General features: G+C 30.6%; 1 protein-coding gene across 1 annotated transcript; it reads left to right on the top strand.

The window, feature by feature from the left end:
• The first annotated feature begins 101 nt into the window (after window positions 1–101).
• Polr2B (RNA polymerase II subunit RpII140) lies at window positions 102–25,933 on the top strand. The gene is made up of 21 exons (XM_016065200.4): window positions 102–284; window positions 2,093–2,316; window positions 4,099–4,211; window positions 5,617–5,836; window positions 5,925–6,083; window positions 6,162–6,326; window positions 6,564–6,760; window positions 8,599–8,905; window positions 10,513–10,656; window positions 11,431–11,570; window positions 11,650–11,761; window positions 12,328–12,482; window positions 14,523–14,724; window positions 15,262–15,527; window positions 17,037–17,131; window positions 17,209–17,330; window positions 17,846–18,064; window positions 18,540–18,761; window positions 19,445–19,605; window positions 21,772–21,967; window positions 25,537–25,933. Exons 1-21 carry the CDS (start codon window positions 266–268, stop codon window positions 25,624–25,626), a joined length of 3,528 nt encoding a protein of 1,175 aa, XP_015920686.1. The 5' UTR covers window positions 102–265; the 3' UTR covers window positions 25,627–25,933.
• The last annotated feature ends 698 nt before the right edge of the window (window positions 25,934–26,631 follow it).

Raw genomic sequence — 26,631 nt, 5'->3', positions numbered from 1 at the left:
AATCTTCTTTATTATGAATTTTTTCATATGTATTTATTTTAAAAAAGGGCACCAAAGATAAATAGCAAAATTAACAATACTTAACTGTAATCGAGATTTTAACTGTCACAACAAGTCAGTTCTAGTGAGATTAGCGTTAGTAGAGTGCGTGGAGTTTCTAAGTGGTGTTTGTAATTTAATAATAAATAAATATATATCTATTTATTTGCCTGTTGATTAAATATTTGTAACTTGATAAGGTTTTGAATTAATTCTGAAGCTAGTCATGTATGAGGCTGAAGATGGTTAGCATTTTTGTACATTCTTATTGATAGAATGGAGCAGTGATTTTTTTTTTACCATTGCTTCATCTAAATAACTTTAAAACTTGTTGCGGAATTTTTTGTTTATTCGGGAAGATTTCCGTATCATAATCTGCTGCTATTAACGCAACCGATCACGGTTTGGAACTAACACCGAATAATCGTCAATTCTTGATATTGGCCCCAGGAAATTAATAATTAAAAACATCACAGAAGTCCAACTCTTAGTCACCCCCGGTCAAACCTCTACATATTTTTAAAAAAATATGCAAGTTTGAAATCCGTTTTGCACCTTGGCATTTGTAGTTAACGCAACACACCCTATACGGAAATATTCCATAATTCAACGCCGTGGTGATTGTAGTTGGCGCAACAGATCACTATTCGAAAATATACTCGTTTATTTAATGTGTTTGTTAAATTTAATTTCTGAGTAGTTTAAATTAATCTGGTTAATTCTCTGACGTAAAATTAGAAAATTTAGACACTGGCATCAAAGTGAAAAACTTGGTTGTCTTTGCCTAAACTTTTTATTTAGTGATTCAGGGATTAGTTTAACTTTTTTTGGACTGTAAGAGTGAGAAAGAAATGTTACCCCGGCCCTCATACTTCTAGAATATACCTACTAAAGAGAATGTGAGATGGTAGTAAAGTAATGAAATGAGATTACGTCTATGTGATCTTGGGTCACTAGTGTGTGAAAAGCTCATTTTATCTGTGATAATGTGGGTCATGAAGGATGAATCACTCAATAATCTATATGCAATCATGATATAGAGGAGTAGAAGTATTTTTGTACCGTTAAATGTCGTACAATCTACATACGCTAAGGTGTTAAATGAATTTCAAACTTGCACATTTTTCTAAAAAAGCATGTAGATGTTTGCCCCGGGGGTGGCTACAAGTTATACCTTTCGAGTTGGTCCCTGAACAGTCTGCACACCTTAATGCGAAGCCAATAATTCCGGATTTGAATCCCGCTCAGGGTATAGATGTTTCTCTCTGAGTGAATGTGGAAAGGGTCTGTGGTGTGAGTAATGTTGCTTGCCTCCATGACTTAGGTTCACAGGTGCTCTACGAGTAGTGATAAATGAGCAACAGTTCTGGCTTCCTGAAGTTCAGCACCTGCTGTTAGAAAAAAAAAATTCACTGAGCATTATCTATAAATCATGATTATAATTTTTGTAAAGACGGTTCTCATGACAATTTATAACAGGAGTAATATAATTTATAATAGCATGATACTAGGTGGGTTTTTTCGAGAGGTTATATTTTATAATAAAATGAAATACAAACTACATACAATGAAATATCTATATTTTCTTTACTTCTATATTTTGTGCTTTAAATTTTTTAATGAATAAAAATAAGCAATCCATACAATCCTGGATAAGAAAAAAGGGTAATTTACTACAAATAGAAAAGAGGCAGAAGCAATTAAATAAACTGATACTTTAGATAGATTAAAATGCTTTGAATATTAAAGAAGTGAATTTTAATATTTTGATTTATTAAAATTATCATATGTTGTTAAGCTGAAGCATATGTTTGAATTTAAAATGAATACACTCTGAATCTTTGTCCTTGTTGTTTCTTTTGTCTGTGCTACGGAAAAATAATTTTTCTTTTCTTTTAACAATTATAAAAATAAAAAAAATGAATAATTAACTATTACAATTTTAAAATTATGAATTTAAGATTCAATCTGCAGTTGTTTTCTTAAGCTATAGACCGAATTGCAAACAAATTTTTTGTATAAATTTATTTTTAAAATAAAAAATTTTCTTCAGAAAACTTTGATGAAGATGAGTCAGAAGAAATAACTGCCGATTTATGGCAGGAAGCCTGCTGGATTGTGATCAGTGCCTATTTTGATGAGAAAGGTCTGGTGCGTCAACAGCTGGACTCCTTTGATGAGTTCATCCAAATGTCTGTGCAGAGGATTGTCGAGGACACCCCTCAGATAGATTTGCAAGCTGAAGCGCAACATACAAGTGGAGAAGTAGAAACTCCAGTGAGTCAATTTGTTTTTATCAATGTTTTACTTAAGTAATGCTCTTTTTTCTTAAATAACAATAGAAATTAGTCAATGAACCTTGAGGTTTCTTAGCAAGATTTTATTTTATGATAAGCATGAGTTCTGTTATACTGAAGACATCTTAGTTCTCTTTTATTTTTCTGTATTGAAAGTATCCTTACACTGTAAGTATAATATTGTTGTATAAGTCACAGTATAGTGGATTTGTGCCCTCTTTTCATTACATTCCAGTCCTATCTGCAAAATTGGATGAACGTTCGTAAACTATGGACATAAGCATGTCAATCTATCAAGTAAGGCTAGATGATAGTTTGAATGGCAAAAATAGAAAATAAAGTAAACATGAGGGGTGACAAATTTAAAAAAAAAAAAATTATAGATTCGAGCTATCAATGTTTTTAATTAGAAGTGATCTGCATCAAAGAAGAGCAGCAATGTAATTTGATGCTCAAAGTTATAATTTTTTCTTTCAGCTATAAATTATAAAGGAAAAAAAAACATTATATGTGTATGAAAGAAGGTGGATAAAGACTGAGTAGATAAGAATTAAGGACCTGTTGAGGCTAAACTGTACAGCTTAGAAACTATCAGGTTTTTTTTTTCAAAATATTCATTTAAGGCTATTTGTGCTTTGAGGAAACGGCCCATAATAAATTTTGTCCTGTAGCCTGTAAAATCTCTGTTCAGTGTTGAACATATTTATATTCTTCCTCTGCTGCACTGCAAGCAAACGCAAAAGCTTCCTAGCAAACACAAATCAGGTGAGGGTTGGCTAGACCTTGTAGCTACCTTCAGAGCAGAAGTTATCAAAGTGCAACTATTAGACTAAACTCTTATTGTATGTTAGGAAATGAATCTTTAATGGTATAAGCTGGACTCAAAATAATTTTTATAAGTGTGAGCCGATAAATATGGCTGGTTTAAAAACATCAGAGTTGGTGTAGGAAAGCAAACTTATCTACTCGGACTCCTCAATTAATCAACAGCAACACGCCAGTATGCTAGGTCTTTCATTTTAACTAGTAAAGTCTAATTCAAAGTTCGTCTCCTGTAAAACAGAATTAATTTAACAGTTGTGATACCCAATGTTAACCCACTATCTGGTCTTGCCCTACTCTTCCCTTGATAGTTTTGATATAATTTTACTGGCATAAATCTGCTATTGTAATATTTTTTGTCTCAACTCCAGAAAAATTAGGCTACCCATGGGTTGTGTCATAACTTATTTTTTGCATCTTTTTAGCTTTTAATATATTTGGTGCACTATGGCAAAGAATGAAATCGCTGAACACATTTATTTAAATTTGTAACTCTGTATGCATGAGTGTATAAATTTTGTGAATTTTATTATTTTTAGTAGTCATTCATACCAATTAAAAATAAGTTACTAAGCTTTAGATCATTTTCAAATTCTGATTCATTTTTGAGACTTAAAAGAGAGAGAAAAAGTTTGGAAGTCAAATTATGCATACAACTTATAAAATTGTTCAATTTAAAAAAAAATTAAAATAATTAATTTTTCATATAATTATTTTCGAGAAAACAAGCTTTATAATTCTTATAATTTTTTGATTACTTCATAAGACTAACTTCCAGCCTGAAATAAGGAAAAGTAAAATATAACTAATAAAATATAATTCTAAAAATTTTTAAATCATTTTCCAATCTTGCATTTCAGAAGTCAGATATCATTTGTGTCTCATACATTATTTCTTTTATTAAATGTAGATGTAACTTTCTTGGCTTTTTTTATTTTAGCCTCGATACTTGGTTAAATTTGAACAGATCTATTTATCCAAACCAACACATTGGGAGAAGGATGGTGCTCCTAGTCCTATGATGCCCAATGAAGCTAGGCTGAGAAATTTGACGTAAGATAAAACCTAGTTATATACTTTATTTACAATTCATATTTTCTAAAGGAAAGTTATACCCTCTTTGCTTGAAGCTTAAGGAATTCATTATAATGCACGACTCAAAGGGGGAAAAAAGAGCTCCCCATATAACTTGATATGAATGATCATATCACGATACAATTTCCATGATTCAAGGGGAGAAAAGATGCTTTTCATCTGAATAATCATTAAATTTATTTTTAATTTTTATCAATTTTACAAAAATAAATTGCTATTAGAAAGTTCTTACTTATAATCTTTAAACTTATAAAGTCATAGCTATATTGGAAACTTGTTTTAAATATCTTTAAAAAAAAACATGCAAATAATTGGGTAGGAAGGAAACGCCACCTGGAAGTAATGATTTGTTTCTGTCAAAGCTAAGAATGTGAAACTAATTTGTGAAAAAATCTATTTTATGTGCCTTGAAGTTTTTCAGATTATCACTTATGCCAGCAAATCTTTGAAATTCACCTTAAATATTTTTCATTGTGTACTTAACGTAAAACTCCTTTATTTTTTCAAAAATCCTGGTTTTTCGAGTTAAAAAAGTATTTTATAGGTTTTTAAAGTTTTCAACTTTTTATAAATTTTAAAAATTCTTTTTTTTTCTATTAATGCAACTAGTTTAATAGGAAAATTAATAAATTAAACTTAAAAACGAAAATGTCATTTTAAAAGTTTAACAAGTTTTTAACTGTGTTAAAGTGCGTATAAATCTCCTTGACAATTTTAACTACAAAAATGGAATGAAAAAATTTAAGCAATAGTAAGCGAAATAATGTTTCAAATAACTAATATAAGAATACAAATATTATCACAAAAGATGGTAATTAAAAGTACTTTATTTAGCATATTGTCTGTGTGTTTAGCAGTCGTCTAAGATGCTAAACCATTTTTAGGAAAGAAAATGTTCTTTTTTCTTATTTCATAAATTTTGATTCGATATTAATTGTTTATTGTGGTTCTCTTTTAAAAATGTTTGTGTTGTTGAAGAAAAAAACATAGTAATTTATATTTTGCAATAAGTGATTCAACTTCAGAAAGGCTGAGGGTTGCTTTGTAATTTTTTTTTTTTTTTTTTTTTTTTTTTTTTTGTAACAAGATTAAAGGATGAGAGCAGCAAAATTTTAACCTTTGAAAACAGTATATAACTGAGGAGCACCATAATACATATATATAGATAGATGGCTTGAAACCTACAGTTACTTCCCTCCTGTATAGAAAAAAATCCAAAATACTGATTCTTCTGGTTTTTAATTGTTTACAAACAAGCCGCATTTTATTTGTTGTATCGTAATTTATTTGTTATTGAATTTATGCCTTTTGCAATTGAAACATCATTATTAGACCGTGTATTATATTCAACCTCCTTATCTAGTTATTCTGCTCCACTTTATGTGGATATCACAAAGACTGTCATTAAAGAAGGTGAGGAGCCAGTAGAAACTCAACTTCAAAAGAGCTTTATTGGAAAAATTCCTATCATGTTAAGATCTACCTACTGTCTTTTAAATGGCCTCACCGATAGAGATTTGACAGAGTTGAATGAGTGTCCTTTAGATCCTGGTGGCTATTTCATAATTAATGGATCAGAAAAGGTAAGAAAAAATCTATTAATATAATTCAGGTAAAAGCTCCATTAACCGTTTTTCTCTTTTTTCAAAAAATATCTTCTATTTTTTTTAGGTTTTGATTGCACAAGAAAAAATGGCAACCAACTCTGTGTACGTCTTTCAAATGAAGGATTCTAAGTACGCCTATAAATCAGAATGCCGGTCTTGTTTAGAGCACTCGTCTCGTCCCACCAGCACATTATGGGTAAACATGCTTGCCAGAGGGGGGCAGGTAAGATGAATATCTTCTGAAACGAATTCTCCGTTATAGAAGCTTCCCTCCCTACAACACATATCAATTGTTTTTCAGGGTGTGCGTAAGAGCGCTATTGGACAGAGAATAATTGCTATATTGCCATACATTAAGCAAGAAATCCCCATCATGATTGTGTTCAGAGCTTTGGGATTTGTAGCTGATCGAGACATTCTGGAGCATATTATCTATGACTTTGAAGATCAGGAAATGATGGAAATGGTAAAATTTATTTATGTTAATGGCATTAGAAATGTTTCGATTGTGTATTCAGTATTTTGCATTAGCTCATATTTTTCTGAAAATTTCAAAAGTTCTATGAAATGTGAGTCTTTAGGAAGTAACAAAAAAATATGGTTACAACCAGCATTGTTAACTTTGTTGTTGCCCTTTACTGCATTTTTTTAATCACTGCCAATTTTTTTATTTAATTTTACAATATTTTTTTTTTTTAATAAGGTTAAACCATCTTTGGATGAAGCTTTTGTCATTCAAGAACAGAATGTGGCACTGAACTTTATAGGTTCTCGTGGTGCTCGTCCAGGTGTCACAAAGGAAAAGCGTATTAAGTATGCAAGAGAAATTTTGCAGAAGGAAATGTTACCTCATGTTGGAGTCAGTGATTTCTGTGAGACTAAGAAAGCTTATTACTTAGGGTAAGTTATATTGCTTCATATATGAGTTTAAGATGTGATTATGAGTACTTTAAACGAAATATTCCAGATTTGTAATGAAACAAATAGAAATTGAGGAATTTTCTCATTTAGATCCAATTAAAAAGATTAGGTTTCTTAAGTGTTCTGTTGCACCATGGATGCTCTGTAAAGATTGCGCTCCTGATTAATATATTTGATGTAGTTTTTTGGTATTTTTAAATAAAAAGTGTCAAAAACCATTTTAATTGAAACAGCTATCTGAGTTACTTTATCTATACCAGTGATTCTGTTTATGAGCTATAAGGCATCAAATGCGCCAAAAAATCATTGATGGGGTGCAAAATAAGTTATGATGCATTCTCTGAGGCATGCAATTTTCCAGCGTAGAATAAAACTAAGCAGTACCCTAGTAGATTTATGTACACAAAATTATAACCAAGCTGTAGATGTATATAAAAAGATTATGTATCCTGATGTATATAAAAGAAATCTTTTTATTAAAAGTGAAAATTAAAATGAGTATCAAATTACGTTGTTGCCTTTCCTTGAAGCGATTGGTTGTTTAAGCAGTTTTAATTAAAAGTTTTGACTGTCCAAATATAATTCCTTTTTTGATTTTGTAATTTTTTGTTTTATATATCAATAGATTGTGATAGATTTGTTATATGAATGCCATATTAATAGATAGATAAAGTGGTATAGAATTTTTATTTTAAATAGGGACCTGCTTTTAATAAGAAGAGACCCAGTGTCGAAGTTCTGAGTTCTACGGAACTGCAGTTTCCGAAGACTAGTGAAATCACTGCCATATCATAAAGTTCATTCTCAACCCTAGTGGGTGGTCAAATCCCTCAGAGAGTACTAGTAAAATTGTGATTATTTAAAAAAAAAACTAATGTCGAACTGTGGGGGTTAGAGGTTTATAAACAAATAATCAAGCAAAATAGATTGAAGTATATAAAATTATTCTTTGTAGTTAAAGAATTAATTACATTTTCTATCTCAACATGTGTTACTTGTTAAAGTATTTGTTATTAAAATTGTTTGTCTTAACAATGACAAGAAAAAACTGTAAAACTGACGAAATTACTGTTTAGTAATGACGAGAAAAAATGTGAAATTAAAAAATTTATTTCTCCCAATTTGTTCGCAAGTAGCACGCCCCTGCTCTCTTTTTTTTAAAAATGAGGAAATCTTGTTATAATGTTCCATAGTTATTGCATCAGCATCGATTGGATAAATCTTCACTTATAGTTGGAATGGTACAAAATTACGTTATTGCTTTTATTTTTGAGAATTTTGCTTATTTTTTTTTAGATTGAATTAATACTTTTACTTCCTCTGTTTTTTTGTAAAGATTTGTTTGATTTCATGAAGTTGTGCAGTATTTAGGAGCTCTCTCTGATTTTTGGATGCTTATCTGTTAGTACATTGCATTACGAATAAAGTAAGTTCAGTTATGTAATGAAGTGTAAAATCTCCACGTCTGGAAATCCTCCCTATCCTTAAGCTTGGCTGAAGACACTTCTTTGTTAGAATGGACATTCTTTTTGTTTATATTATAAAAACGATGCAATGCTTAATTGATTGAAAGAAGCAAAAAAAAAACTATTTCCACAGTGTTTATATTAATAACCTATATTAGTATATTTGGTTCTTATTATCACAGTGCCTATTGCCTCAGTACCTTGACTTTTAATTTGTTATACCTTTATTTTAAGTCCTACTTTAACATATAAGTGCTGATCATAGTGGTACGTCGTTTAAGGTGTTAGACGTAGGTAAACTTTGCTTTCATTGCCTAAGCAAAATCTAAACAGAATGTTGTTGTTTTTCAGTTACATGGTTCACCGATTGTTGTTGGCTGCCCTGGGAAGGAGAGAGTTGGATGACAGAGATCACTACGGTAATAAGAGATTGGACCTGGCAGGTCCCCTTCTAGCTTTCCTCTTCAGAGGATTATTTAGGACTTTAACAAAAGAAGTCAGGATGTATGCCCAGAAGTTCATTGATCGTGGGAAAGATTTCAACCTGGAGTTGGCCATCAAGACAAGAATCATCACAGATGGGCTGAGGTACTCCTTAGCCACTGGAAACTGGGGAGATCAAAAGAAGGCTCATCAAGCAAGAGCTGGTGTCTCACAGGTTAAATCTTTTTCTTAATGTATGACTTAAAGTGGGCATTAATTCTTTTTTAGGAGAGTAAATTAGAAAGTAGTTAAAGTAAGCTATTGAAAATTTAATTTTAATATTTCCACATGTCTTATACTATTTTATAGCAAATTTTCTATGTTTAAAAAAGTAATAATTATCTTGCTACAATCTTGTTACAAACTGCAGATTTGGATAGTTTATACTCCCTGCAAATATCAGCTTGATTGCATCCATTTTCAATTTTTCTGATTATGCCCATTTTATCAGCAATGGAGAACATTTTACAATCACTGCTCGCCATAGTTAAATTTGAGACACTTGTTTGCAGGATTTTTTTAACTGAACTGAGATAAAAAAGGAGTTGAAATGAGGGCCTTATCAACACATATTAGTGACCAACCCTTTAACTAATAATGAATAATTACTCATTCCCTCTGACAGAAAATGCATATTGATCCCACTGACACCTTACAGGTGCGTCATCTGCGCCTGGGTTGGAAACTTCTGCTTGGTTTGTTTAGGGATGGGAAAGTGAGGTAAAAGAAGTAAACAAGAAAAAATGCTTATCGCTACATTCCCCTCTATAAAATCAGTATATGTATTTATTTTGAAGAAGAAATTTCAAAATTACTACCAAAAAATGAAGAAAAAAATCAGTCGGAGACAGAAAAAAGTTCATTATATCCAACTTCCTTGCTTTTTTGGTTCTCTATATCCACAAAAAATATCACTATACGCACTGTAAACCGTGTTCACTATAGCGGGATTTGACTGTATTTTTATTTATCAAATTGATTATTATTGTAATTTAAAATTTGGATATCTAATTGATCTACTCACAAAAAAATTTTGAAAGGACGAGCAATGTTCAATCTTTCTAGCAAAATCTCTGAGTTAACCTGCCATATGTTGTATTCTTGTGGCTGATACCAGCTCTTGTGTCTTTATTCATTGATAAAAGTTCCTTTTATCACTGAGAAATTCTTAAAAAATATGGGGGAACAAGTAGCAGTATAGACAGATCAATCCGGATTTCAGTGAATGGCTTACAACTGCTTTACAAAATGATAATGCATTTAAAACTAGAGTTTAAAAAAATGTATAATAGTTTATAACTTGTCTAATGTATAAATGAAAGGAAGATAGTTTAATTACAAAATTTTGTAAATTTAATAACCTACAACAACTTAATTTATAAGAAATTATGATCTGTAAAAACTTTAATTCAAGAATTTTTTTTTTCTTTTAAATGGTGTTTTCTTTAATTATAAAATGGATTGTATTTGTTTGGGTTCTTAAAAGCTCCCTAATTTTCAATTAATAGGTCTGTAAGTACCTACTATTTTAGTCAATTTATTGTCAGCTTTGTTATGCATTCAATTCAAATCATCTTTAATTTTATTTTAAAAAAAAATGTTAAAAAAATTGAAGCATTTTATTGGAAGTAAAACTATAATTTTGGTCATTGTTTTTCCCTTCCTATTCTGATTTTTCTTAAACATTTATAGATTTTAAAATGTGATACTTGATTATCTCTTAAACAAAAAAATTTTTTTAATTATGTAATAATTTATAAAATATTTAAAAAAAAATTTCAGGTGTTAAACAGGTTGACTTTTGCTTCAACACTTTCTCATCTAAGGCGTGTCAATTCACCCATTGGCCGTGATGGTAAACTAGCCAAGCCACGGCAGCTTCACAATACTCTTTGGGGTATGATATGTCCTGCTGAAACTCCAGAAGTAAGTCCTCTAAACAAATTTATATCTCTTGTAAAAAATAGTTCTGTTGCAGGGTTGACTAAAATCTATCTTCCTTAAATCAAAAAAATCTAATTTAGTTTTCCTTTTTATTTACAAACTAAAGTATCTAATAACATGACTTAGTTTAATATTATTTAAGGACAATATTAAAACTAAAAAAATTACATTTTGTTTACATATTACAAAAAACTAATCACAAAATAAATAAAAAAAAATTTATTTTTTTTTTTCCCCTAGCTTAGCATTCTTATGGATTGTAAGGATGGGAAGGCAATTTATCTATTAAATATCTGATGAAGAGTAAATTAGTTTAGATCAGAAAACATTACTGTACAAAAACAATTATTCTTAGTTATTCTGGTTACAAAATCTTCCTTCATGATTGATATGCACTTATTTTTAACAGCACTTGTGTTTATATAAATATAAAAATGGGTATGATTAAAATATGTTCATTACAACTAATTAAAAATTATAGTTTAAATTTTATCCCTATCTTATCCACTTAGTGTATTTATTTAGTTCATTATGAAGTATAATAATTTTATATGCCTTATATTATTTATGTACCCTTTCATTATTTCTTTGTATATATCTTAGACTTAATAGTTTTTGGGTTTTTTTTTTTTTTTTTTAAATTAGAGGGTTTGAATTTTTTTTTTTTTTTTTTAAATCACAAGTTATTTAAAACATGATTTTTAATCATGCCAACTCTTTTCTGTTGTAGTTGTAATGCATATTAATTCTTTATAGGGGCATGCTGTAGGCTTAGTGAAAAACTTGGCTCTTATGGCCTACATTTCAGTTGGATCCCAGCCATCTCCGATTCTAGAGTTTTTAGAAGAATGGAGTATGGAGAATTTGGAGGAAATTGCACCTTCTGCTATTGCTGAGTAAGCCTAATTTTTTTTTAAATCATTTTTTAAACTCTTTTAAAGCATATTATTGATAATGTGTTGTCTGATTTTCTAGAGCCACAAAAATATTTGTAAATGGCTGTTGGGTAGGCATTCACAGAGATCCTGATCAACTGATGAACACTTTGCGTAAACTTCGTAGGCAGATGGATATCATTGTGTCTGAAGTATGTGTATATTTTAAAGTTCTTTCTTTTTTTGAGATGGTATTAGATATTCTTTGAATTCAGTCTACCTCATTTAGTCTTTTAATGTGGCTTGTTATGTTTAAAATGCTGCATGTCTGGTTAGCTGCAAACCATTACATGTGTTAATGTTTTTATTCAGTAAAAAATAAATTTAGTTGCATTTTGTAAGTACCAATAAAATGTTGATATTAGGTAACTTAACAAATTGATTTTAATATTTGTGCACATTTGTATCGTTGTCACTCCTTACACTTCTTAAATTTAAACAGTTTTTTTTTTTTTTTTTTTTACAATCAAGTCTTCTTTTTTTTGTGATCTGAAAATTTTTCATTCTATTTTGTGCTAACTTTAATTCCCATAAGTAGATTAAAAGTTCATTTTTGATGATACATCTTTAATGATAATAAGCCAATTTATGTTTTACTGTTAAGCAGTTAATTTGGTTGACAGTTAGAAACAGTTTTAATGAAAACTTGATTTGGCATGCTTATCTCTGTAATATAGTTTAAAAGTTTCAGCTTTAATCTAAACTTGATGCTTGACAGGTATCCATGGTAAGAGATATTAGAGACAGAGAAATTCGTATTTATACAGATGCAGGACGAATTTGTCGCCCACTACTTATTGTGGAGAATCAAAAACTTTTGCTGAAGAAAAGACATGTGGATCGCCTGAAAGAGCGTGAATACAACAATTACAGGTAATGATGCTTGATTCTCTTGTCTGGACCTATCTTTAGAACTTACCATTCCTTAAACTGTCTTGTTTGCTTTTAAAGAAATTATATTTACATCATGGGTGAGTGGAGGATTATATTTTATACTGACTGATCACATATTACTAATTTGTATGTAAACTAATTAATAACAAAAAAACTAAACTAGCTTAATAATTAGACTAACTTAATAAGATTTGAGACTTTTCTCTTCCGATCACCAAAGTCAAGCATCATCGGGTGTGGTCAGTACTTGGGAGGGTGACCACCTGGGAACACTGCATGCCCTTGGCATACCTTTTAGGGCAGAGATAGCCTGATTGGTAGGGCTCTGGCTCTATGTCCAAGAAGTCATGGGCTCCACACTCGGCAGCTGAAGACTCCAAATGTAGTAAATGGTAACTGATGCATGATAAATCTGTCGAGCCTCAAAGTCCTCCACATTCCCAAAACAAATCATATCTCTGGGTGTACTGATCATGGAGTTTCCTTGTCTTCCAGATTGGCTTAAAATTACGAGGCTACAGAGTTAACATTAGTAGTCGTAAACCCAAAATTGGGTCTGCTGTTCAACGACGGTTATAAAATAAAATAAAGACTTGAGACTGTGCATTACATAAAGTTTTATGTTATATTAATCCTTTTGCATATTAAACTTACCTACTAAATGTGGCAATGTTTATATGTAACAGATTAATTATGCTTTAAAGCAATTTGTAAATGGAAATACTTTAAAATAAATGACTAAATATTTAATATTTACAAAAAAAAAATTAAGGGTTTAGAATTAACAGCCAACAAATTTATAAATTTTTAAAGGCTTTTTAGGTTATGTGATTTACTGATAATTGTGGGTAATAGAATTGTATTATATAGATCTGAAATTATATCATAATAATTCTCTACTATTCAAGAGCAATAATTCAAAGTCATAAGAAATATTCTCCCATCCCCTTGTTTAAGTTTTCTTCTGCTTCCTATCCCCCCCACCCTCTTTGAACCAAGAAAGTAGTAATAAAGAAAATTAAAAAAAGCATTTGATTGCTTTCTTATTTATGTGCATAGATCAAAGTCTTAATCTTTGTGAGAGCTTCAAGTTCAGGTAATTTTAAGTGATTTCGTTCATAGTAACCATTTTACTTTTTTCAAGATAAGTAATTTTGGCCAAATTCTGACAAATCGGACGCAAATTGTTTGTTTTCCGACCACTTAACAATTTTTATTTATTAAAATTATTTTTTTAACCAAAGAAATTGTTTTAAATAACTTCAATTGTAATAAATTCAATGAATTTATAATATAGATTTTGTTTATTAATAATGAAAATATTTCACATTTTGTGTCATGCGCAGGATATATATTTAAAGTAATTTTGTTCTGGTATTAATGCACATTTTCAGATATTAAATTGATATTTTGATGTCTTATCTTCGTATTGCTGATTTGCCACGGGAAAAAGAAAAAAAAATTTAATTATACTTTTTGTAGGGGAAAAAAATTGTTAGTGAAATTTAAATAATTTTATAAACATTTTTGTGAATTTTAATTTTTTTATAGATGCAATTGTATAAGTGGCTTATTAATTCATAATGCTACCTACATTAATATCTATTACCTTCCAAACAGTGAAAATATCTTGGGTATTTATAATGCTAAAAAAGCATAATTTCTTTATGTTCATGCAAAATACACAGTTATTAACTCACATTTTTCCATCAGTTTGATAATCTACTTACTAGTCGCTTGTGGTGGTCAGCCTGTTTGCCTACACAAACTGCCTCTGCCTACAAATACCACTGTTTTATAGTTGCAATTTTTGGTGTTAAATTTAAGTTATTCTCTTTTAATTTATTTTTGCTGATAATCTGTTTTAAAGAAAAACATTTTATACGGTTAGATATTTAAAGTAAAAAAATTGTAATGATTCAAAGATGTCATAAGTCTGCTGGTTTTAAAATCAGAAATAATTCTAAGAATATTTAATAAACAGAAGCATTATTTTTAATTTCACCAATTTTATTGCAGTTGGCAAGATCTTGTAGCAAATGGTGTTGTTGAGTACATCGACACCTTAGAAGAAGAAACTGTAATGTTGGCCATGACACCCGACGATCTTCTTGAAGACAAAGGCCAGGCCTATTGTTCAACTTACACGCATTGTGAAATCCACCCTTCTATGATTTTAGGAGTCTGTGCTTCTATCATTCCATTTCCAGATCACAATCAGGTTGGTGTTTTTCAGGTTGAGTTGTGTCGTGATCACTTGTTAGTTATGAAATCTAAGCTTACTTATGGTTTATTTTATTTATTTATTTTTTTATATCATTTGGGCCAAGTATTTCTTAAGTTATTCAAGTAAAAGAATACTATGTTCTACAGAATAGTGTTAAGTTGTGAATTATGATTACCCATTGGGTTTGTACATGGATTCTAGGAATTCATTAAAGTTTTTCTAGTTTTTTTCTTTTTTCAGTGAAATTCATTAACATTTATTGAGGACTAATGATCTCCCCATGAAAATCGTTGCTCAAACATTTCGGCCCCAACTGATAAAATAGCGCAAGAATGTCACAACTTCCATTATGCATTTTTAACTATCTGGAAAATTTTTTACAAAAATATTCTATTTTCTAAAATTATTGCGATTTATGATAAATTTGTTTGCTCAGCCTATTTCTAAAAGTCTTATTCTTTTCTTTGATGAAAAAAAAATTCTTCATGAGAAGTTCACGATTAATTTAGAAATTTGTTTGTTTTTTTACAGTCTCCTCGTAATACTTATCAGTCTGCTATGGGTAAGCAAGCTATGGGTGTCTACATCACAAATTTCCATGTTCGAATGGATACACTGGCTCATGTACTGTATTATCCTCAGAAGCCTCTTGTGACAACAAGATCTATGGAGTATCTTAGGTTTAGAGAATTGCCTGCTGGAATTAACTCCATTGTTGCCATCATGTCCTATACTGGCTACAACCAAGAGGATTCTATCATTTTAAATGCCTCTGCCATTGACAGAGGATTCTTTAGGTAACACTCTCTCTTTTGAAAAGAAGAAAAAAAAAACATTTTACTACTTACAACAACATAACATTTTTTACTACTAATGGCAGCTTACATGTTGACCCGTAAAACAGTAATGCACATTAAAGTTTCGAAAAATCAAAAAAAATTTTCTTGAATTTTTTTTTTTTTTTTTTTTTTAGTAGAATATTTTGCAGGCAAGTTCCTACATGCCTGCAAAAGTACAGTATGTAGTTTAAATATAAATTGAGAAATATATAAAAAAAAAATTAAATGTACTTCTTAAAAATGCTAAAATGTAAATTGAAATATTTTAATAAAATTACCAATATTGCCAACTTTCCTTAAATATTATTAAATAAATGCAAGACTCAATCTTAGAAATATAAAGATCAGACTCTTTGTCCATCTCACTATAAAATTAACTATCTGTAATATGAATTATCATTCAATTTATGACAGTACGTACACATTTATTAGTTTATTATTTATCACAAGTTTATTACATGCATGTACAGAGAAAAATAAATAAAATTAAAAGACAAAAGATATTTTCCATAAGAAAAAATATTTCTTGAAAACAGAAAAAAGAAATACTTACATGTGCTTTTGAATGAAAATTGAAAAGAACAATCAATCAAAAAACTCTAATATATTTAACATTTTCAAAAATAATTAAAGTTTGAACGGAATGTACAAAAATATTTATTTTCTGGCTTTTTCATTTTCCAATTTTTTAGTGTGCTAGTCAAGTGCAAAAATAAACCTTGCACAAAGACGGAAATAATCAACTGATTTTTCTTCTGTTGCTTCATGAAAATAAAGATTTCATAAAATGAGTGCCATAAGAGATACACCTTCCTTGAAGGTATTCATAGAAGTCCAAGCTATGAGTTTAATGTTGTGAAATTACTAGAATATTTCTTCTCAGCTTATACAAAAGCATTCTTCTTTTACATATTCATTCAATCTTTACTTCAGATATGTGAATCAATCTAATAAGCTGAAAATAAAGTCCTTGTAGAAATTTGTTTATGTTGTTAAGGGCAGCTTTAATAATAACAAATTTTAATTAACAATTCTGTTATCGAAATAGAATACATGGGAGAAAGGTATTCTATTGCCACTGAAGCTTCCCTTCTCCAAAAAAATACGTAATTTTATTGACTCAGATTTTATTTTGAATGACAAAGAGGTTTAATTTGCGGTAAGAGATTAAATTTGCATAAAAAATACTTAGTTGTATCTTATAAAAAAGTGTTTTAATTCATGAATTAAAATAGATTTAAATGAATTAGGATTTATATCAGTTAATTGGGAAGCTCTGTTCAGGATATTTAAGGAGATAACTGCCCTCTGTCAACCTGCTGTATGATCACTGAACAATTGTAACAGAATTATTTAAATATAAACAAAGAATCCAATTGGACAATTCATGCCAGAAAATTTGCGCTTTCGTGTTTCTCAGATCACAAAACATGACATTATTGTCCTCATGAAATTTTTGTTTTTCAGATCTGTATTTTATCGTGCTTACAAAGATGCTGAACAAAAGCAGATTGGAGATCAAGAGGAACAATTTGAAAAGCCAACAAGAGAAACATGCCAAGGTGAGCATTGTTATTATTTATTTATTTTTGTTATGATTTGTTGTGTGCGATTTTTTAATATTTTTTCCCCATTTAAGGTATGCGTAATGCTATTTATGATAAATTGGATGATGATGGCATTATCGCTCCCGGTACCAGGGTTTCCGGAGACGATGTCATTATTGGGAAAACCATTACACTGCCTGAAAATGATGATGAGGTTTGTCATAAAATTTCACTATATCTTAATTTATTTGAAAAGATATATATATTATATGTATATATAGCACGATAAATAAATACAAAAAGAAAAATAAGGAAAATTAAATAAATCAATGAGTTTTATTTACTGTGCATAAGCTGCAAGTATATCGAACTCATAAAATAACAGTTTTTTACTTGATATTTTTTACTTAATGTGTTTTTTTATTTATTTATTTTTTTCAAAAACTTTTTTAGTGCTCCTCACTCTATTGTATCGATATATTTTGCTTTGGCTATATTGATAAAATATAAATAAAAAAAAAACACTTCTTTTTGCGGATATAATCGTGTGAGCTGATGTTGAGATTATATCTTCTTTTTTTTCCGTGGATTTTTATTGAAGTTTTATTATTATTGCTATTATTTTGTTACTTTATTCTATTTTAATAATTTTCTTCTCCTCTTTTCATTATTCTGTAAGTGATTGTTTTCTCTATATTTTGAATATTATGTTCATCTCTGTGTTTTCAGCTGGAGAGCACTACTCGCAGGTTTGTGAAAAGAGATGCCAGCACGTTCTTGCGGAACAGTGAAACTGGAATTGTCGACCAAGTCATGCTGACCCTCAACTCTGATGGTTATAAATTTTGTAAGATCAGAGTGCGTTCTGTGCGTGTACCCCAAATTGGTGACAAGTTTGCATCCAGGCATGGTCAAAAAGGAACTTGTGGTATAACATACCGTCAAGAGGTATTCCATTGTTTTCCATTATCTTTAACTTTTACGGCCTAAGCTCACATTAAAAAAAAATTTATTCAAATTTAAATTTTATTCTTTCTTTAAAAAATGGTGGAGAATTTAAGAGTTATCTCATCTTACAATTCAAACTTTGTTCTGCGATTCAAAGTATTTTATTCAGGGTCCTGAAACCAGCATTAACTAAACATTATAACTTTTAAGGGTGGCCATTGTTAAATTTGCTTCACCCAGCCACTGGCCAATAGTCAAATTTCCTAATTTTGCACTGTAGTCGGCACTCTTTCTGAAAACCTGGAATTCTCGTTGAATTGGAAAAATCCCATCATTTAAATTATTTTGTTGAAAATTTTGTCCTAAAAGTTGCTCTGGATAATAAGCTTTTTCTAAATAAAGAGGGATTTGTGCAAAAATGATATTGTTAGCAGAGTGTTGCATTACTTATGTGTTGAACTTATTTGTTTCCTAGGATATGCCATTTACTGCTGAAGGATTGACGCCTGACATTATCATCAACCCCCACGCCATTCCATCTCGTATGACTATTGGTCATTTAATTGAGTGCCTCCAAGGAAAAGTTTCATCAAACAAAGGAGAAATTGGAGATGCTACACCTTTCAATGATACTGTCAATGTGCAAAAGATATCCAATCTTCTTCAAGAATATGGGTATCATCTGCGTGGAAATGAGGTTTGTACAATTTCTTTCTTTTTTTTAACCTTCCGTTAGTCGCGCACTTGTTTCCGACATGGTTAATCGCGTTGCACCTATGAGGTGTTTCTGATTTTTTGAAAGCCAAATGAAATTTAGTCTAGTTTAAATAGTTAATTGTTACCAATTTAAGACTCTTTACAGAGATAAATATCAAAAAATTTATTTAGCGAAGTACCGAAGATAAATTTTTCTTGCTCCCGCGTCGGATCTCTTCCTCCATCACAAGATGTTCAACCAATTGACGCAAGAAGGTTCTGCGGTTTTTTACTCCGTAACCATTTTCTGTGTATATAACTTGATCATTTATACCTGCTACGTTGAGTAGGACAGAAAATGAGATAAAATATATATATTTAATTCATAAAAATATTATATCCATAATACTTGCGTCAATGGTCGTGTTGCACCAGAGGGGTGATTTGAGCGGTTCCAACTCTTCATCGACACATTCTAAGGTCGGTTTTACACGGACATTTGAGTAATCCAAAGTTAGGAACATAACATTAGGCTCGACCCCCGGAAAAATCTATTGACGGCAAAGGAGGTGGAAATGCAGTAGGGATGCACCTGTGAGGTGCGCGCGACTAACGGAAGGTTAAGAAAAGAATAAAAAAAATTACATTTTTTCAGTGTTGCTAATTTATTATCTTTCCTAACAGGTAATGTACAATGGCCACACAGGCAGAAAAGTGAATGCCCAGATCTTTTTAGGCCCCACCTACTACCAAAGATTAAAGCATATGGTGGATGACAAAATTCATTCAAGAGCAAGAGGTCCTGTCCAAATTTTGGTTAGGCAGCCTATGGAAGGAAGGGCAAGGTGACTCCTATTCTTTTTTCTCCCTTAATTTCTTCATATTTTATTGCCTAATTTGAACCATGGCTTTAATTCTATAATTACGTGCCATTAATTTTATATTAGCTTCGATTTCCCAAATGGTTAGAAAAGTAAGTTATATATTTTTGTAGATATTTATGTGGAACTGATTTGGTGATAATCTGAATTATAACAAAGATTGGTGTTTATCTAAATTTATCATTGAATTTTTTAACTTAGATTCATGTTTTTATTGCTCAGTCAATTTTAATACTCTTTCTGTATAATGATGATTCTCTTATTATTTTTCATTAAACATTTATTATGAAGAAAGAGCCTTGAAATTGAACTACTATTTTTCAAATGTACATGGAGCAGAAGCTCTTGGAGACTTTTATAGATTTATTTTCAAAAAACAAGTACACACTTTTTTCACATAGAGCATATAGTTATTATTTCTTTCATGTCATGTGATCCATAATATCCAAAGTTTTTGTTAGGGCTGATATTGCAAGAAATAATCGTAAGACTGGATGCAGATCTATTAAAATATCAAAATATTTATTAAATTGAATGGGAACTGCAATTCTAATTTCTTCTCTAAGTTAACTGGCCCATGAATCATATTATAAACTTTAAATTAAAGGGCTGCACATAAAAAAATTAAATGTTACTTACAGCTTTATATAGGACTTTTTTTTTTTTTGTAATGATACTACAGTGGAAAGTCGCGTATCCGGAATCGGCGGGACTTTCCGAAGTCTGGATAATCGATTTTTCCGTATAATAGACCCCCAAGGTAAACAGAGATTAAAATTATCTGAATCTAAGAAGCAGAAATTAAATAACATTATTTTTCTTGCAATAATGTTTTAGTACAGTACAGAACCCGTTATCCGGAAATCAGAAAACCGGAAAACCAAAAAACCGGAACGAAATTCGATAAATTTTCCCGCCATTTTCAAAAAAAAAATTTTTTTTCCTCATAGGATTTTAGGATTTTTTTTTCTATTTTACTTCATCGTTTATTCTTCTTTTTAAGATTATTTTCAAAAATTTTTTTTAGTTGGGTTTAACAGTAAAAAAAACGGCTTTTTGTAGCGATTCAGAAAACCGGAAAAATCAGTTATCCAGAATAGCGATGGTCCCGATCGTTCCGGATAATTGGTTCCCTACTGTATTAGAATGACATCTAATCAATCAAAAACAAAATATTTTTAAAAAAAATAATTATTGCTATTATAAAAATAAATATAGGAAACTAAAAAAATTTACAGTTATGAAAATATTAATTCCTCTCTCCGCCATTTTGAACTAGAACGTTTCAAGCAAGAAGGGGAAATTCCCGTCATTCATTCATTAAGGTGGGTAGGTGAAGAAGCAAAATTCATTTCCTTCTTACTTGTCATTCAAGTTGAAGGGGGGGAAGTGACAAGTTCTTACTTTCTCTCCTGTCATTGGCTATCAATCAAGCATAAAGGCGTGGCATGCTGATTGGGTTCTCTTTATTTTTTCTTGTGTGACTAAAGGGGATTCCCCCTCCACTTTAACGTTTGCTGTGTTTACCCTTTTTCACAGTACTTCTTTCCCTAACACTTTATCAAAAAGGTTCCAGGAAATGCCTCTTTTACTAGCCAGCTGCACAGGAAAGAAGGGGGGAGGGGACTCAATTGTGCTCGTTTGAAAAAAAATCTCCCCCCCCCTTTCCTGCATTCCAGAGGAGGAGCGTTACTAACGGTAGGGTCTTGGTAGATCTTCTGTTCTCTTTTCTGTTGATTTATGGGTTTAATGCATAGATCACTAGAAGCTAAGAAAGGAAAAAACCTGTCAAAAAACTTTTTTTTTTTTTTTAAGAGAGTGGGGAAGATGAAGAAATGTTTGTTTATTTTGATTGTTAAAAAGTGTCCGGGAAATTGACCCTTCCGGAAAAGGGACGTCCGGATATGGGACGTTACACTGTATTTTTAAACTAAATGTAAATGCTACTAAAAATGTGAAGTATGTGGTCAAAGAGATCTTCAGACTGTGCTTACAATATTTTGTTTTTTTATGAGGACAAAAAGGAAGATGGGTTAAAATAACTCACAATGACTAAATTCAACAAAAAGCTAAATGAGTTCTAATTGAAGCTATTCCATTTCTCAAACATGAAATGTCTTTCCTTTTCAGAGATGGAGGTTTGCGTTTTGGAGAAATGGAACGTGATTGTCAAATAGCTCATGGTGCTGCTCAGTTCTTAAGAGAAAGGTTATTTGAAGTCTCTGATCCATATAGAGTTCACGTATGCAATTTATGTGGTCTTTTAGCCATTGCAAATCTGAAAAACAACACTTTTGAATGCCGAGGATGCAGAAATAAGACACAGGTAATTAACTTTTTCTTTACCTTTAAAAAGATGCTACACCATGGGATAAACCCTTTATGACAAATTCTGTTTCACATACATAATAATTTAAAGTATAGAAAAAAGAATACTTAACCAAACTCAATTGAAGCGTAAACCAAGAATAAAACATGAAGCTCTAAATGCTCTAATGCAAAATCTCTAAATGTAAATAAATTATTCAAGATTGTAGAGTGAGAAAGTAATCTTCTCTCAATGTATTTATATATTGATAAAAACATTTTCAGCATTTGAAGCTTCATGTTTTACTTATCATGTTTTGTTTATCGATATTTTTTTTTCTTTCTAAGTGAAACAGAATTTGCCATGAAGGGTTTCTCCAGAAATAAAGCATAACATTTTTACCAGTCAGATTAGTTTTTCATCTATACATTTTGCATTACCATAATGAAAAGTATATTTGTGACTTAAAGCCCTCTTAATATACTGAGAATTTAAATTTTTCTTTTAAATCTCTAAAAATAATGTATAAATTAGTATGATTCTAACATTAATTTAAATTTATTGGTTATGAAAATTCCACTGTAATGCTATTTTCACAATCCCAGTAAAGGTGAGAAGTAAAACAGAAAATTAAGTAATAAATAATAAAGCAAGCCTTATTTATAGTAATAAATTTGAAACATTTCTTTTTAAAATGTTTATCACATTTTCAGTTTCTTGCTATTCAAAAGTCTCTATTATTAAATTAATGAATATATTATAACTATCTAAAATTAATTCAATATCAAAACCATGAATTCAAAAATATAGCAAACATAATAAAATTTATCTTGTCTTTTACAACAATACTTTTGATAAATATATAGTTTCGATATTTTTTTATCCAAAAAAAATTACTTGTGTCTAAAGTATTTTAGATCTAACATAATAGTTAGCATGAAGTTTGGTTTTTTTTAAAATAATATGGATTTTCACATTCATGGCCGTTTTTCCCTCCGTTTACAATATGCTTCACCTAATTTGGTCAAGATGATTATCCCTTGATAGTCCACAATTATGAACAATCTCTGATATTATAAACTAAATACAGTAAAACCTCACTACAACAATATTTTTGTGACCAAATAAATATACTGTTGTAAAGGGATATAGTGTTATATCGAGGGTCTACTAACTTTGGGAACACATTAAGATTTTTTTTTTTTTTTAAATTTTAATGTTATATATGCAGGGGTCTGTCCAGGCCGAATTTACTACCGTTTAGCGGTACCTTCACAAATTCAGCTTTAGGAAACAAATTCAATTTTAAGAAAAACGGTAGTTTCACAAAATACTTTATCTTAAAATTTTATTTTTGTATTATTTTTTAATTTTGTTTTATTTGAAGCGATAAATCCACATTTTTACCATATTTTTGTGTTGATTTTTAAATATAATTTTTAATTTTTCACAAATTATGTCTAAATTTTCACAAAAAAGTCTCTCAGAAAAACCTAGGCAGGCCCCTGATATGTATTAAATGACGCCCGGTGGCTGAGCGATAGCTCTCGCGCTGTCGTGCCACAGGTCTCTGGTTCGATCCTCTGGGCCGGGCAAGGTCGACTCAGCCATTCATCCATTCAGTGGGTCGATAAATGAGTACCAAGCATGCTTGGGAACTAAACACTGGGGGTTCCCCGTTCGGCTGACCACCTGGCCGGAACATCTTTTCTTGCACCCCAGAGCCCAAGGTCAAGAAAACTTAGATGGGCACAGTAAGCCTTGGCCCTCTATGGGCTGTCACGCCACTGAGTTAGACTTCTAATCCAAAGGACTTGTAATCCAATCCAAGTTTTGTTAGACTTGTAATCCAAAGGATACGTTTTTACATTCTTGAAACATCGGGGATTTCGGTATTTTCCGATAACAAGTAAGGGCAATTTCTCTGTCCCAGACGCATTTCCTTCAACTAGGACAGTCAAACATTCCTTGCTCATTTTGCCCCCTGAGCAGTTTTCATCCTTAAACATCATAGTCTTATTTGGAAGACATTTAAAAAATAAACCCATTTCATCAATATTGAAAACATCATTTTAACTGTATCCTTGAAGTAAATTTGGTAACGTTTCATTTTACCACTGCTCACATACTTCTAGAGGGACAGCTTTAGCTCCTCCATGAAGAGTGCGAAAGACATTGTGTGTGTGTTGCAAAGGAAGTGTGTTGAAATTGAAGATAAAAGGTTCGGGACCTCTTAAAAAAATCGAGTTATCGTACTTTGAGTTATAGCGAATTGACTGTATGTATTAAAAATAAATGTATATGTTAATTTGCAAATAGGTTAATTATGGTCAAATATTTAAAACAATTGAAATAAAATAAGATCGCTAAATACTTGAAAACTATTTTTATTGAAAATAATCCAATATTTTTGTTTGAGTTCAAAGTACGAAAATTATTTTATTTTGTGAATGATGCTCCTCCGACCCTTTGCGGAAAAAATTCTCTTTCAGGTGTTAATGTGATGCTTGTGGTCATTTGTGACTCCTGATCACCTTTTAACATGAAGGAAATGAAATTAGATAGAGAATGTTACATCTGTGACTTCTTAAGTGATAAGGGAGGCAATTCTAAGAATGGAAGGTCTTGGGGTGGTCAGCAGTGAGTCATTTCTTGTCAGAAAAAGTTGGAAAAATGGCAAAAGATGATAAAATAATATTTATATGTTATAATACTATATGTTTGAGAAAATTTAATTAAAAAAATTTTTTTTTTTTTTTTGAAAAATTTTATTTGACCACTCTTCAATTTCCCAACACAAACAAGAAATTTTCGATATTCGTAACTCATTGCTGTTCATTTTCTTTTTGTTCAGAATACAAAAAGTTCCACATGGTTTCAAGAGCTATGAGGCTTTCCACAAATGTTGGCACTGGTTGTGACTTCGTTTCACCGTCTTCATTGATATTACTTATCACTTTGTCTGCTTCTATAATCATTTCTCAAACTGACAACACCACAAATTTCAGCGTTTTCATCATCTGACGTATAAACGTTCAACATGTTGTTTGAGGCATTTTTCCCAAACTGTGACAAATCCTTATTTTCTTCATGATTAGCATCAAGATTTCGAAACGAAATAACTTCAATATTTTTTTTAATGTCAGTAAAATTTCTGCATGAAAGATGCTGGAGTCTCTTATTTTCAAAAATGCATTCATTAACATTATAAAAGAATTTGTGACAAGACCATTACAATAATCCAATTCGTACGGAAATCAATAAAGGTTCGACTGACCCTATTGCACAAAAAGAGGAAGAAACCAATTATTTCATCAGAAGTTGAGTCTTGTTACATCTTCTAATTTCAATTTCTTTATGAATAGCTAATATTATCAGTATTCTTTTTTATGTGTTAATTAGAATAGTTTGGTATTAAAATAAAAGTTTGATTCTGCTGAAAAATGCACCTTTTTATTTTTTTGGGGTAATGCAACTGTAAAAGTGAAGTTAGCTTGTGATCTGAAATGCATTATTTTCATGTGTGATCAATGTATCTTATTTGTAAAATGATGATTGTCTATGCAATAATGATTTTTGTTTTACAGATATCTCAAGTAACTATACCATACGCTTGCAAGTTACTCTTTCAAGAGCTTATGTCGATGTCCATAGCACCTCGAATGATGGTGATCTAAAAGCCCAAAGACTTGACCTAAAAACTTGTATAACATTTTGTTTTTGGAACTGATGTTAAGATTTTCATCCATCACCTGAAATAATGACGACTTAAAACAATTGCTTGAATTGATTCTCTTCATTTTCTTTTAAACCAGAACAATTAAAATCATGTGTCATTTGTATTGTATTTTGTATATTCATATATTATATCATGCCTCAAATAGTTTCGGTATCATTTTTTTCCCCTGATTGTATTTGAGTAATGGTTTACTTCTGAACATGTAAATATTTGTGCATAATAAATCATAGTTTTGAAAGAAAAAACCAAGTTTCTAAAAATTTCTACTAATCTTTTTACGTGTCAACTTTTTTGAATAACGAAGTGTTGCACATTTTCAATGTAAAAAATATTAGCACGGCTTTTGTGGCATTCAGCTTGTTGCATGAGATCCTATTTCAAATTCACGAATTTTTCAGTCCTTTGCTATTTTTCTTAATAATATAAAAAAATAATAACCACACTGTCAAAAATGTTTTGCCAATGGGATATGTAACATAGTGTGGGTATCTCGATCCTGATTGGTTGTTGAAATGTGGCTTTCGTTTATCTTAGCAACTGTTCTTTCCATTTTATTTCGAGAAGGCTAAGCCGGTCAAGTATCAATTCTCTTAAATGACTCATTTTATATTCTTTCACTAAGGTTTCAATTATTTTACTACATATTTCTTACTTAACACAGAGACAAGTATGGAGCCATGTGGAACATAAACAAATTATGTATTGAAGTTGCCTGGTACACAAAACAAAAACAAGTCACAGTTACAATAAAATATATAAACAAATAATCTAAGTTTAAAAGATGTAGAGAAAGAATTATATCTTAACAAATTTGATGTGCGGGGCAGGACGGTATTTAATTAACTTCCCGTTAATTAACATTCTAACTTGTGAGGAGAAACTTACCTCAACACTCCATTTTGCTTATAAACAATCAGCTAGCACTGACGTCATTAGGGTCTGG

The sequence above is a fragment of the Parasteatoda tepidariorum genome, chromosome 2 (assembly GCF_982258835.1).
Source record: "Parasteatoda tepidariorum strain Cologne lab strain chromosome 2, Ptep-v5.0, whole genome shotgun sequence".
NCBI classification, from domain to species: domain Eukaryota; kingdom Metazoa; phylum Arthropoda; class Arachnida; order Araneae; family Theridiidae; genus Parasteatoda; species Parasteatoda tepidariorum.
Note: the sequence above shows the minus strand (reverse complement) of the source record. Positions and strands in the feature narration are given on the sequence as shown.

Bases quoted from the DNA above. Each gene is read 5' to 3' on its own strand.
- Polr2B (XM_016065200.4), top strand. The intron at 11,762-12,327 runs GTATGTGTATAT...GATGCTTGACAG, and splicing joins TGGATATCATTGTGTCTGAA to GTATCCATGGTAAGAGATAT. The intron at 17,331-17,845 runs GTTTGTCATAAA...CTGTGTTTTCAG, and splicing joins TGCCTGAAAATGATGATGAG to CTGGAGAGCACTACTCGCAG.